Consider the following 14,086-nt stretch of genomic DNA (forward strand, 5'->3'; position numbering starts at 1 on the left):
GAGACATACTTTACATTTATGTAATATATACAAATCGCATTGTTTAAAGCGTACAGATGGGTACATGACGTTTTCATTTCTTAAAGTTCCATGACCACTTTTAACGGCCACTTATCATATTAACAAAGACCGAGTAAAGTAGATTGTATTTTTTACTCAACAAACGCCGCATGATAGATATGCGACGGCGATACGCGGGATAGCTTTATCCGCTTAAGAACAGCGTTTGATAGCGCGTCTATCTTCCTGCGTGTGTTTATCAAAATCACTTTTGTTTGGGAAGTTGTCGCCGACAGTTTTCATTTCGGAGTTCATTTTTTGAACGGAAAGCATTAACATGGCCTCTCTAGTTGGAACCTGGGACTATGTCTCTGCCGAAAACTTAGACGCATACATGACGGCGACAGGTCAGTGCACATATGAGATTATATAAACCGGCCTATATTAAATAATAAGTGTTATAAGTGGTAAATGTTAATAAATAATGCTTTCTCGGGAACTGATTGATCAACTAGTGGCACAAAATATACAGGACCATGCACGTCTATTTGACGCATTCTTAATCAGAAAAACTTGAATTAAAATGCTACATTTAATTGTGAATAAAATGCACATTCGTGATTACTTAATTTCCATTTGAATTAATTCTTATAGAATATTCACAGAATTGCATACGCATGTTTGATAATCATAAATGATATAGCATGACTATATTTGGTTTCTAGTAGGAACAGTGGTTATAATAATGATTGTGCAGAAGTTCATAAGTATAGTCGTCCTGTCGCATGGTATACATTAAATGATAAAATAGCTCATATAGAAACAAGGACACACATACTTAATTCCAAAAGTCAAGTTCACAAAACTGTAATATAATTAGCCGTAACCCGCGACGTATTCATCTATTTAATCAGAATATTTGAGCCGAGTTTTGAGAAACTGGGCTTAATGCATGTGCGTTAAGTGTCGTCCCAGATTAGCCTGTGCAGTTCGCACGGGCTAATAAGGGACGACACAATCCGCTTAAATGGTATTTTTAGTTTCAAGGAAGTCCCTCCTTACCGAAAATCAAGTTTAGGCGGACTGCACAGACTAATCTGGGACGACATTTTACGCACAGGCAGCTTAGCATAATCATATTCAGTTGTATCTGGGTTTTTTTTTCGATATGATTGTAAAGAAATGTTATATGAAATTCTTTGTAAACTGGGTTGCTATACATGAATTATTTAAATTTGTAAATAAAACGCGTGTTGTATGGATACATTGTAAAGATTGACCATGTACCATGCATTGCATTCTATTAGATGTGGTTCTGCAAGGATTAACAATTAACGTGGACACGAATTGTTTTTCAGTTCAAAAGAACAAAATCATCACTTTTATAATGATAACCTTAGCAAATGTTGAATTTGTTGTGGACGTCCTTGCTTTGCACCATATTTTTCATTAACGATCATGCCCTTGCCAGGCAGATAGAGATATTCCTTTTGAATTGCGTTAAACGTGATCTTAACCAAACCAATCAAGAGATAACGTTCGACGAGTAATTTGATTTACACTACTTCTCTTATACTTTTCCCATGCACCTACCGTATTTTAGGCCTTATCAGCATTTTCAACGTACGTTTAGTTGACAGGGTCGGTCTGAATAGAAAATCAATTTCAAACAATAGTTCCTACCGAATGTTGTGGATCTTGTAAAGCACATGTACATGCCTTGATATGAAATACATCTGGCGATTACATGTCAGCATATTTTTGATGAATTTTTAGACTCTTACTGCCATCAAAATTACCTATACATTGCAACAATTATACCTGATGATTAAGTTTTAAACATGCTACATGGCCATTTTGTTATATATGTATTTGAAAATAATATAAATACATATTTATTGTGCGTAATTGTCCATCAATACAACAGTGTATACCCGTATATTGATTTCTAACTTGAAATTATTTACTCATAAACCAAAATCATTCTATGAAATATCATAACCTTAAAAATTGTGCATGTACATGATAAGTGTTATACAACAAACACTTATGGTTACTGTAAATAAAAATGTTCTTGCGCTTTTCAGTTTTTAATAAAACTGCCATGTGGTAAAATCGGAAGGTAAAAACAGTTCAATAATTCTCTATCCTGATACTAACTAAAATATTCATAGACTAAACGAACGCGAAATAGGAATACAATGGATAATTCGTTTAATGCAATGATTGGGTCGGTCAATTTATACCAAAGTTACAATATTAGGCAGCTTAAGACAAACATATACATAGTCTCTCTTTTACCAACATTCCCAACACATGTATTTGGATGCAATAGAAATACTACTGATGCGATGCGAAAAAAAACCCATACATTTTATTCAATCGATCTTGGATTTGTCATATCAAAATCATGTATAGACCAAACATCTATTGTGTGATTTGTATTTGAAATTAACTCATACAAATTGAATTATAAAATCCAATGTGCTGATATAAAAACGAAACAGAAATATGAGCCTTGTTCTGAGAAAACTTGGCATAATGCATGTGCGTTAAGTGTCATCCCAGATAAGCCCGTGCAGTCCGCACAGGCTAATCAGGGACGACACTTTTCGCCTATATTGTTTTTTTGCTAAGAACATAATTCATTTAAACGAAAAATGTCATAACAGCGGAAAGTGTCGTCCCTGATTAGCCAGTGTGGACTGCATAGGCTAATCTGGGACGACACATTACGCACATGCATTAAGCACAGTTTTATCAGAACGCGACTGATAATTTCACAGGCAAACTGTACACGATGTATCGCAAATGTCTCGTTATCAATACTTGAGCCATGGACTTTGGTGCGGATACGTGTGACCTTGTGCCAAAGTTTAGTGACACGATGTAACAGGAGCGTGAGACGGGAAGCATGCGTTCGAATTTCGAGTTTCATTGATAAAATATCAATCGTATCATTATCAAACGTCTGGTGATATACGGGCGCGATATGTACGTCGCTCAGTCGCCTTTTGAAAATGAGCTGATACCGTAGGCCATACTTGAGCTAAGGACTAAATAAGATAAATGGCTGACACTTTTGTGTACTTTAACTCATGTATGCCTGGTTGATTCTCCCATCCTTCTTAATTCAATTTATGTCCAAAATTAGGGATGTCTAGTATACTTATTTCTATATTTAGAATATTTCTTCCAGAAATTCCTTTAAGCTAACAGCGCAGACCCTGATGAGACGCCACATGATGCGGCGTCTCATCTGGGTCTACGCTGTTTGCCAATGCCTTTTTCTAGACGCTATGCATAAATGGGTTATGGTAAATGGCTGACACTTTTGTCTTCATTTAATTAAGATTTTAGGTTAAAAAAAACAAAGCCGTCTTTGGATACGAGAAAAGCATCCTTTCTTTACAGACTTCTATTCTGAAATTTAGGAACGTCACTTTATTGAATTAAAAAGGATGATTTATAAGATACATAGCTATTTTAGTTTCGATGCGAAGTACATAACTTAATAAGTGACATGTTTTTCCTCATTATCATGAAGCTTGCTCAGTCTCAGAAATATCTCTACCGTGTTCAAAAATGGTTCCGGTCCGTTGAAAAACATGGCCTCCAATGGTGGCCCAGTTTGTTGATAAGGCTATAGTGAAATCTTGTGAGCACTCTAGAAGTCACACTGTTTGCCAAATCATCATGAAACATCGTCAGACGATGTGTTCTTATGATCTAGGTCGAGTTGGAAAATAGTTACTGTCCGTCAAAAAATGTCCGCCAGGGGACAGTTTTCCTAATATGGTTATAGTAAAGTCTTGTGAACATTTATTTCCAAACTTTCCTTAAAATGCTGGTATCTGAATATATTATTTTGGTAAATAAGTAAGTACATGATCCTGAACAAAATACCTACATTTGTATGGATTGTATATACTTGTCTTTGCGTGTGGGTTATTCACTTAAAGCGTTTCAAGTGATGTTTTTATTTAATTATTAGCCTTTAAACAAAACCCTACCATTTTCATACACAAAAAATAAAGAATGTCATCAGGACAAGCAATTATTTGCTCATGTTATATATACACGTAAGGGATCTTAGTTTTTCCCATTTATATTTTATAAAATTTAATTAATAGTTTTCAATTAAATGAATTATTCAAGCAACGTTAATTCAGTTCTTTAAATACGTGTATAAGTCCAACTCCATTTTTATTTTTTCGCATTTGTGTATTTCTGGCATATGTTTGTTAATAATTGTTAACCAATTGTTATTTGTTGACCTCATTAACAAATCAGTACCTTCTATCATTGCTGATAGACCTGACTGGCAGGTAGACGTTTTGATAGGGACACGCTTGCATTATGTCAGTGTTAATGGTGTCTATATGAAAATATCAATGTAAGGTTGCTATAACAGGTTAAGCCAATACGACAATGAGACTGGTAAAGAGGCAGAAGAAGCACTGAAGTACAACTATACAGTATAAAATCAAGGTCAAAGCATTAAAGGGCAGCATAATATGATATAATCCTTATATCGCTTCATCCCTATATCTTGAGTTATGTCTGTAGAATGCTTCGATACTGGCGGCGTAGGTATGTAGGTTAAACAACACGTTTCATATAACATCTTTGTTTTATTGAAATACAGCTGATGTCAACTTGTAATTGTTACATATGTCGCATCTCCCTATCTTGTCGTACTGGGCTTACTGCATGTGCGTAAAGTGTCGTCCCAGATTAGCCTGTGCAGTCCGCACAGGCTAATCAGGGACGACACTTTCCGCCTAAATTGGATTTTTGCTAAGAAGAGACGAACAATGTCGTAAATGCGGAAAGTGTCGTCCCTGATTAGCCTGTGCGAACTGCACAGGCTTATCTGGGATGGCACTTTACGCACATGCATTATGCCAAGTTTTCTCAGAACACGATTCAATTACTTAAGAATGTATGTAATATATCGTGATAATTTTTTGTATATACAGTGGTGGATTGATACGATATGTGACCTTCTGCGAACTAAGTGTTTACTGTGCGGTCATATAGGTTACTAACATCTGCGAACTAAGTGATTACTGTGCGGTCATATAGGTAACTAACATCCATTGAACTGAGCAATTAATTAGAAAATGGTGTATGGTGAATTCTTACTGTCATATTTCAGGACATGCAGACTTATATTAATGTAAGAAAAAAAAAATCAATTGAAAACAATGATTGATTGATATTACGTTTTAATTCTCGTATAAGAATTAAATAGCAAGAATATCATGAACTTTCATTTTGTATAAAAGTGTTTGTGTTTTCTCTTTAAAGTTTAGTTACAGTTAACATTAAATCACGGCGTGTGTAATTGGTGTAAACATTTTAATAGATAATCCCAAAATGTATACATGTTGTATGTGTGAATATTCAACATTAATTAAAATAAACATTTTGCGCGATTGACTTGCGCTCTATAGTTTTTCGATCAAATGATATATTCATTTGAATTTTTACATGACGTTGTTGTTTAGAAAAAGAACTGTGGATTTTTAATAAAGGAAACTAGAAAAAAAACATATGTGATTGTTATGATTGTAAACAATGTCGTGATTCACTCAATAATGTAGATTTGTAAAAGCAATAGCCAATACAAATTATTTTTCGTATACAAAATGGAATCTATCAGAGGTGTACAAAGCGATTGTCGCGATATGAAATGACATAAGCGGTGTTAGTTGAAAACGGTGCTCATGCAATTTGCGACCAGCGTAGCTCCAGCAAGCCTTTGCAATCTAACAGTCTGGTCTGGAGCTCCCTATCCGCTTTAAAGTCACGCAAGGTTTCATGGTATCGTTAACGGTCGGGGGAACTCCTGACTAGACTGTGCGATTGCCCAGGCTGGTTTTGAGCTAAGCTTGCCGCATGTGGCTTGAAACTCACTTTCGGATCGCTCATATGATAAGCCGTATCACTAAGTATAAACATCACATAATGTATAATTCTACCTAACAGTTTCCTTCAATTAACCCATTTATTTCTAGTGAAATCTCAAATCCTTCTAAATCGGATCAATTTATTTCCAAAATTAGGGATGTCTAGTATATTAATTTCTATATTTAAAATGTTTCTTACAGAAATTCCATTAAGCAAACAGCGCAGTCCTTTAAGCAAACAGCGTAGACCCTGATGAGACGACGCATCATGCGGCGTCTCATTAGGGATTTCGCTGTTTGCCAAGGCCTTATTTCTAGACGCTGGGCATAAATGGGTTTTATACAATAACACTTTAAATATAAAATGTGGAATTTTTCAATTTAAATACATAAAATAAACTTGACGAACGTTTCTTTCGTTTTGTCGATCACCGATTGGGTGCTTCTTGTCTTGCTCGGTTTGACGGGTTTATAGAATACATAGCGAAGGATATTTCATCATTCCGTTGGTTTCATATTAAAAAGAAAAAGTATTTCCATCTACACCAAGCTCTTTTGTCAATAATTATAAAATGTAAAAAGTAACATTTAGAATTTTCAGCACACTATTTAGCAACAACAATTATTAGGAACCACCTGCATATGTATATAATATTTTGCGATAAAAACATGATATGACAGCAATGCAAATATTTTCTAATAATTCGTCGAGATAGCTTGAAAGTAAATGGACGATAGTGAATTTTTAAAAACGTGATAACAGCCAGCAGACGTTTAATAGTATATGATATGATTCACAAAGTTTAGTCATACAAAAAGTTGGGTGATAGAGTTTGCATATGTACACGCTCAAAGAGAAAATGGTTGCTAATAATGTTTAACATGACCGTGTATGCAACTAAGGTGTATTTCTTGCCCACCGTACTGATCAGAAATATACAACAGAAGTACGCAGTTCATCTAAAATCGCTCATTAACCCATTTATGCCTAGTGGACTCTCCCATCCTTCTAAATTGGATTAATTTATTTCCAAAATTATGGATGTCTAGTATATTTATTTCAATATTTAGAATATTTATTACAGAAATTCCTTTAAGCAAACAGCACAGACCCTGATGAGACGCCGCATCATGCGGCGTTTCATTTGGGTCTACGCTGTTTGCGAAGGCCTTTTTTCTAGACGCTAGGCATTATTTGGTTAACAGCGTTCGGTAGCACGCAGATTCACCGGCATGTTACCTTTGGTAAGTTGCCGCTGACAGTTTTTATTTCGAAGTTTATTTTTGTTCGGAACGCAATAGCATGGCCGCTCTAGTTGGAATCTTGGAATATGCATCTGCCGAAAACCTATCCCAATATATGACAGCGGCTGGTCAGTATAGGATTGTATCAATTCATATGTATAACTAGTAAATTTAATAATTCTAGAAAATTCTACATGGATTATTGATTAACATTTGACACTCAGGAAAATGGTCATCAACTGGTGGTTATACAAATTCAAGAATCCAATGCATTTTTATACAGAATGACTTTCATGAACATTATGCAGTAAATGTTGAAAAAATAGTATGTATTTTATGAATGTTTTATTTTATTACAATTGTATTATTATTCATTGGTTTGTATTCACCTTAAAATTAATGTGTTTCTTTCATAGTGTGTATTATCATGACAGTATTATATATCTATGAGTAGCATGTTCTGAAATCACATGCAGATTTTAATCATATGTAGAAACAATGACACACTATTTTCATAGGTAAACCTATTTAGCGAAACAAATTCTAAAAAATAAAAGCGGGGTGATTTATATCTGCTATAAGAATGTTTGAACACAAAATGTCCTCTTATACACGTTTTGTTTCAGTATCTAGTGAAACGTTTAACCTTTTTTATGCCTAGCGTCTAGAAAAAAAAGGCCTTGGCAAACAGCGTATACCCAGATGAGGCGCCGCATGATGCGGCATGACGCGTCTCATCAGGGTCTACGCTGTTTTCTTAAAGGAATTTCTGTAAGAAATATTCAAAGTATAGAAATAAATATACTAGACATCCCTAATTTTGGAAATAAATTGATCCAATTTAGAAGGATGGGAGAGTCCACAAGGCATACATGGGTTAACTATGAAACCAATGATTAAACATATTTAATTTTAATAAGCATTAACATAGAATGATAAGCAGCTTTACTTCTTTAATGTTGTACAATGAAAACACTTAACATTTTGTTAAAAAATATATACATTTTCTGTGTGATCTCGTTTGTCGCGGTAAAAAACGCTATTGTGAAATAAAATGTTAAAAAATAAATCAAGCTTCAATTCTACCTTAATTGGGTTGTAATATAACACTTTCTCAACTACACGGTTTTATGTTTTTTATGAGTAGCCATTGGTCTGATTTGATATAACAGGATAAATGACGAACGTGAAAACACATGTACCGATAACAAAAAAAACTAACAAAGGGGTATCGCTTATAACCCTTATGAGAATAGACATTAGTCTGGTTTTCATTGGATTATACCATGTGTTCTTTCATTTATGTACCTTCCCTTGTCAGTCTGACGATGTTTTTTTTAGTTCTGTTTAAACTTGTTTGAGAACCACGTAGGCTTAGGTAAACGAGTCATGAGATAAAGTTCAACATTTAAATCATTAAAAAGCACTTCTCTATCCTTAAGCGTAATTTAGGCTTTATCAGCGATGTTCAAGGTACAACCCAGTTGTAAGGTTCCTTCTACATTAAAAATCACATTAAAACAATGTTTTTCCAGTAATAGTAGTAGTAGTAGTAGTAGTAGTAGTAGTAGTAGAAGTAGTAGTAGTAGTAGTAGTAGTAGTAGTAGTAGTAGTAGTAGTAGTAGTAGTAGTAGTAGTCGTCGTAGTAGTATTAGTAGTAGTAGTAATAGTAGAAGTAGTAGTAGTAGTAGTAGTAGTAGTAGTAGTAGTAGTAGTAGTAGTAGAAGTAGTAGTAGTAGTAGAAGTAGAAGTAGTAGTTGTTGTTGTTGTAGTAGTTGTAGTAGTAGTAGTAGTAGTAGTTGTTGTTGTTGTAGTAGTTGTAGTAGTAGTAGAAGAAGCAGTAGTAGATGTTATAATAGTAATAGTAGTAGAAGTATAAGTAGAAGTAGTAGTAGACGTAATAGTAGTAGAAGTAGTAGTTGTAGTAGTAGTAGCAGTAGTAGTAGTAGTAGTAGTAGTAGTAGTAGTAGTAGTAGTAGTAGTAGTAGTAGTAGTAGTAGTAGTAATAATAGTAGTAGTAGTAGTAGTAGTAGTAATAGTAGTAAAAGTAGAAGTAGTAGTAGAAGTTGTAGTAGACACTTTCCTGAAATAATAGATACATTTTTGTTTGTTTTACGATACCATCTGATTTCTGTTTGTCGCCTGGGTCTGTCGGTATCATTTAATCACTAAGCAAAATGCATATTCCTTCTCAAAATAGTTCATTGTTCTTCGACACGCTATTTTAAATACAGCTTATGTAAATATTCGCACGTGTAAATACTTCATATATTACAATATCTTAAACTTACCCATCTGACCGTCATAGACCTTCTGGCTCGCGGTGAATATTTACTTAAGAATGTATGCTCTCCGCCGACTAATGAATGTAATTCCATACATTATTGCATTTCTCTTGAAAGTGATCCATTTCGGATAATGTGTATTGCATTTCTCTTGAAAGTGACCCATTTCGGATAATGTATATTGCATTTCTCTTGAAAGTGACCCATTTCGGATAATGTGTCCATTTCTCTTGAAAGTGACCCATTTCGGATAATGTGTATTGCATTTCTCTTGAAAGTGACCCATATCGGAAAAAGTGATTACTGTTCGGTCGGTATGTTATTCGGCCTTCTTACTCCCTAGCAATAATTCAGAAAATGGTTTACTGCTCGCTATTGTGATAACGTTTTAGCATTTGAAAACTAAAATTTGTGTACATTTGTGTTTTATGTCAGGTACACTGTCACCGACTACTTCAGATCGCGTGCTTCTTCGTTTGAGACCAATAAAACAGCTGGAAAATGATTCAGTTTAAATAAATGAGTCGTGTTCTTAGCAAACTGGGCATAATGCATGTGCGTAAAGTGTCGTCCCAGATTAACCTGTGCAATCCGCACAGGCTAATCAGGGACGACACTTTCCGCTTTTATGACATTTTTCGTTTAAATGATGTCTCTTCTTAGCAAAAATCCAATTTAGGCGGAAAGTGTCGTCCCTGATAAGTCTGTGTGGATTGCACAGGCTAATCTGGGACGACACTTTACGCAAATGCATTATGCCCAGTTTCCTCAGAACGCGAGTAAAATTAGCAGTATTATAGCTTTTGTTGTTTTTTCCCTATCAACAGTTACCGATAAGCATAAATTATCATTGTATATACATGTTTGTTATTGGTTTTTATGAACGGACAATCCAACTCAATACATGCATTGAAGCGTAAACATATAGCTGCATATTGCAACACGATGGCAGTAAAGTAGCATCGGCCTTTGCCAAGTTGAAAGCAATTTAGTAAAGAAAGTATTGCGCTGGTAAATCAATCTCTATTTAAACCATGTGTTTGCAGCCGTGCCAGATAACCTGAAGGAGCTTGCCAAAAACAGCAAGCCGACCCTGAACATCACCCAGGACGGCGACAACTGGAGCCTGAAGACCACCGTCAGCGACAAGGTCAAGGACACGACATTCAAGGTCGGCGAGGAGTTCAGCACCAAATCGCTCACTGGCCAGGATCTCCAGGTATAGAAAAATCGCCTTCCTCTGTGTCGATGTGTAAAGGATAAACGCTTTTATTAAAAACTTAACAAAAAAATAATAATGTAATAGTCGGGACGTGCTATAGTTTATTTTTATTCGTTGCGCATAACGTAAAAGAATGTATTAAGTTTTCGAAAATATATGAGCCAATATAACACATGTATTGATATAATAACGTAGTATAGCCATGCTGTGGTATTTAATTGTACTCGTATACAGAAATAATCGGACATTGTAATCAAAGTATCCAATTATACACAAGAATTATGCTTCTGTTTCTTATTCTTCTAAACATTTGAATGACTTACCCTTTTCCCCCTGTGGTGGCTGCTTGTATTGTCTTTATCCGATTCATTTGTTTAACGCTGAAGCTTCGATATGTTGAATTAAATTGTAAACCATGTGTAATTCCTTATTGATTGTTTTCATCGTGTTCATATTTATAATAATATGAGCTGTTCAATAAACAATGAACTTACAGTCCGTGAGTGTTAACGGCACATAATGTTCAACTGAGTCGCGTTCTGAGAAAACTGAACATTATGCATGTGCGTAATGTGTCGTCCCAGATTAGCCTGTGCAGTCTGCACTGACCAGGGACGTTACCTTCCGTTTTTATGACATTTTTTGTTTAAATGAAGTTTTTTCTTAGCAAAAATCCAATAAAGCGAAAAGTGTCGTCTCTGATTAGCCTGTGCGGACTGCACAGGCTAATCTGGGACGGCACTTTACGCACATGCATTAAGCCCAGTTTTCTTAGAACGAGGCTCAATTAGTTGTCAAGATGGTATGCATTCACCTGACTATAGCTCCAAGTATATAAAAAAAGGAATTATCACTATAACATTTGTATAAATACATACAGATCCATATAAATACGTGTACAGTGGTTAATTGTCGAATACTATATTCCCGAAATTAATTGTGATATATTCCGAACTTGATTACAAACCATTAATATTTACATAAATATCTTATGAGGTCATTAATAAAACTGACATAAAAGACAACAGTGAAATATTGGGACGTGTGAAGAGCGAGAATTAGGTGGCTTAACGCTTCATGTGCATACTCGTCTAAATTTCTCTGTATAAAGAGAATGATAGATTAGTGTTGATTATATACCAGGTTCATAATTCTTCGCACGAAAACGAAAAAGCACTCGCCAAGGCTCGTGCTTTTTGGTTTTTAAGCCTCGCATGATGAACCTGATCTATAATCAAAACTAACCTATTATTCTCTATGGCAGTTTGTACGAATCCTCTATTATATATGATATAGTATATTAAACCTGAATACCACGCTGGAAACACAACTGTTTTGATTCCCTACAGTGCACAGTGACAATGGAAGGAGAGAGGATGGTGGAGACGCAGAAGGCAGGCGATGTTACCATAGTGATCACGCGAGAGGTGAAGGGGGATCAGCTCGTGTCGGTACGTGACCATGACTACCAGACGATGTTATGTGGACTTTTTTATTTAATAGCTCCGATTATTGGCTACCGCTCACATTGGTATAACGAGTATAACGGTGGAAATATTTAAAAAAGAAAGAACACTCTATGATGTTGGTGGAGATGGGGATTGTTCATTAACCCATTTATGCCTAGCGTCTAGAAAAAAGGCATGATGCGGCGTCTCATCCGGGTCTGCACTGTTTGCTTAAAGAAATTTCTGTAAGAAATATTCTAAATATAGAAATAAATATACAAGACATCCCTAATTTCTCAAATAAATTAATCCAATTCAGAAGGATCGGATAGTCCACTAGGCATAAATGGGTTAATCCCTTAACACGTGCTTGAATTTACCTGGATTAATAGAATTACTTTAAACAAGTTCAAAGTTTTTTCATGCGTGAAATGCTTGGTAGATAACTTTTAGAGACGCAGCAGTTAAAATAATAATACATAAAGAGATTCGATTTTTTTTATATTGAATTTCGTGAAAATATTTAGTGCATAATTGTATGTCTTTGCCTATATCCTTTTTTGCTATCTCCTCAAGATAACAAATGCACGATGAATACTTAGTGCAGTTACCGAATGCTTGGCTAGATTTTAGAAAAACTATGGGGTTCCAATCAATCGGACACTTTTATCCTTGAGATCACACAGCATGTTAACTATAATTATCCGATTAATGTTACAATCGGTAGATAAAAGGAGTCCACGTCGTTTTGTATATATATTGGACTTTTTTCATGTGGAGCTCCGGGTTACATCGATTGATTGTGATGCGCGCAAATGTATACATTTTTCAAGTCACCAGTATGTCACATCTCAACATGAGGTTATTCTTTTTTTATCTTTCAGACCATGACAGTGGGCGGCGTCACGGCTACAGTATACTTCAAGAAAGCATAATACGCTGTAGTGATAGCTGGCATAACAGAGAACTGTCGTTTAGTATAAATTTTCACTAATTTGTATCCGGAAGTGTAATACACGGGAACGTACTAATGCTTTGCTTGAGAAACTGCAGTTGAATGAGACCGAGTTTTGCGCAGTGATTCGAAATCATTTTTGTTAAATAAATAATACGCGCTTATCTTATCTGCGAATGTTTACTACATGTTTTATCTCGCTAGTCATTGCATTTAGTAATTGTTCTTGTGGAAGGGAAATTAAACTAAAATTTACTTTGTTTGGATCATGTTATCTTCATTGATATATGTACATTGATGTATATGAATCTCTCACCTATAGACAAGTCTACGTATACGTCTTTTAATGATAAATTAAATTTCACGATGATTGTGCCATGACTGTACCACACAGATTACTTCTCGAGTGACCACAATGTTTCCAATAACCATTCCGCCGCCCCCCCCCCCCCCCTGGCGGTAATATTTTTAAATGAACCGAAAAAAATGTCGACAAAGTCGACCACATCCGAAATGCACACGTGTTTAACCATAACCAAAATTCGGAAGTTTCATCTCATTTTGACAAACAATAGAATGAAATAGCATTAGCAAGGTTTTACTCAAACAAGAGAAAAAAACACCCGCAACCCTTTCAGAGGCCATGCTTTTCAAGGGACGTGAAACATTTCCGAACACGGCCCTGATATAATAAGAAAAAATGTTATGAGCAAGATGTTAAAAAAATGTGAGTTTTAACCCATTTATGCCTAGCGTCTAGAAAAAAGGCCTTGGCAAACAGCGTTGACCCAGATGAGACGCCGCATAGTGCGGCGTCTCATCAGGGTCTACGCAATTTGCTTAAATGAATGTTTGTAAGAAATGTTCTAAATATTGAAATAAATATACTAGACATCCCTTAATTTTGAAATAAATTTATCCAATTTAGAAGGACGAGAGAGTCCAATAGGCATAAATGGGTTAATGCGTTACACATACGGTTTCATATTACCATATCACGCTGTATCAGCAGACGA

At 35.3% G+C, this 14,086-nt stretch overlaps 1 protein-coding gene across 1 annotated transcript; it reads left to right on the forward strand.

The window, feature by feature from the left end:
• Positions 1-238: 238 nt before the first annotated feature.
• LOC127870166 (fatty acid-binding protein type 2-like) lies at positions 239-13,330 on the forward strand. Its single transcript, XM_052412825.1, has 4 exons — positions 239-407; positions 10,492-10,664; positions 12,017-12,118; positions 13,000-13,330. Exons 1-4 carry the CDS (start codon positions 338-340, stop codon positions 13,048-13,050), a joined length of 396 nt encoding a protein of 131 aa, XP_052268785.1. The 5' UTR covers positions 239-337; the 3' UTR covers positions 13,051-13,330.
• The last annotated feature ends 756 nt before the right edge of the window (positions 13,331-14,086 follow it).

This window comes from Dreissena polymorpha, chromosome 1 (assembly GCF_020536995.1).
Source record: "Dreissena polymorpha isolate Duluth1 chromosome 1, UMN_Dpol_1.0, whole genome shotgun sequence".
Taxonomy (NCBI): domain Eukaryota; kingdom Metazoa; phylum Mollusca; class Bivalvia; order Myida; family Dreissenidae; genus Dreissena; species Dreissena polymorpha.

Bases quoted from the DNA above. Each gene is read 5' to 3' on its own strand.
- LOC127870166 (XM_052412825.1), top strand. From the start codon at position 338: ATGGCCTCTCTAGTTGGAACCTGGGACTATGTCTCTGCCGAAAACTTA. The intron at 408-10,491 runs GTCAGTGCACAT...ATGTGTTTGCAG, and splicing joins CGCATACATGACGGCGACAG to CCGTGCCAGATAACCTGAAG. The intron at 10,665-12,016 runs GTATAGAAAAAT...GATTCCCTACAG, and splicing joins TCACTGGCCAGGATCTCCAG to TGCACAGTGACAATGGAAGG.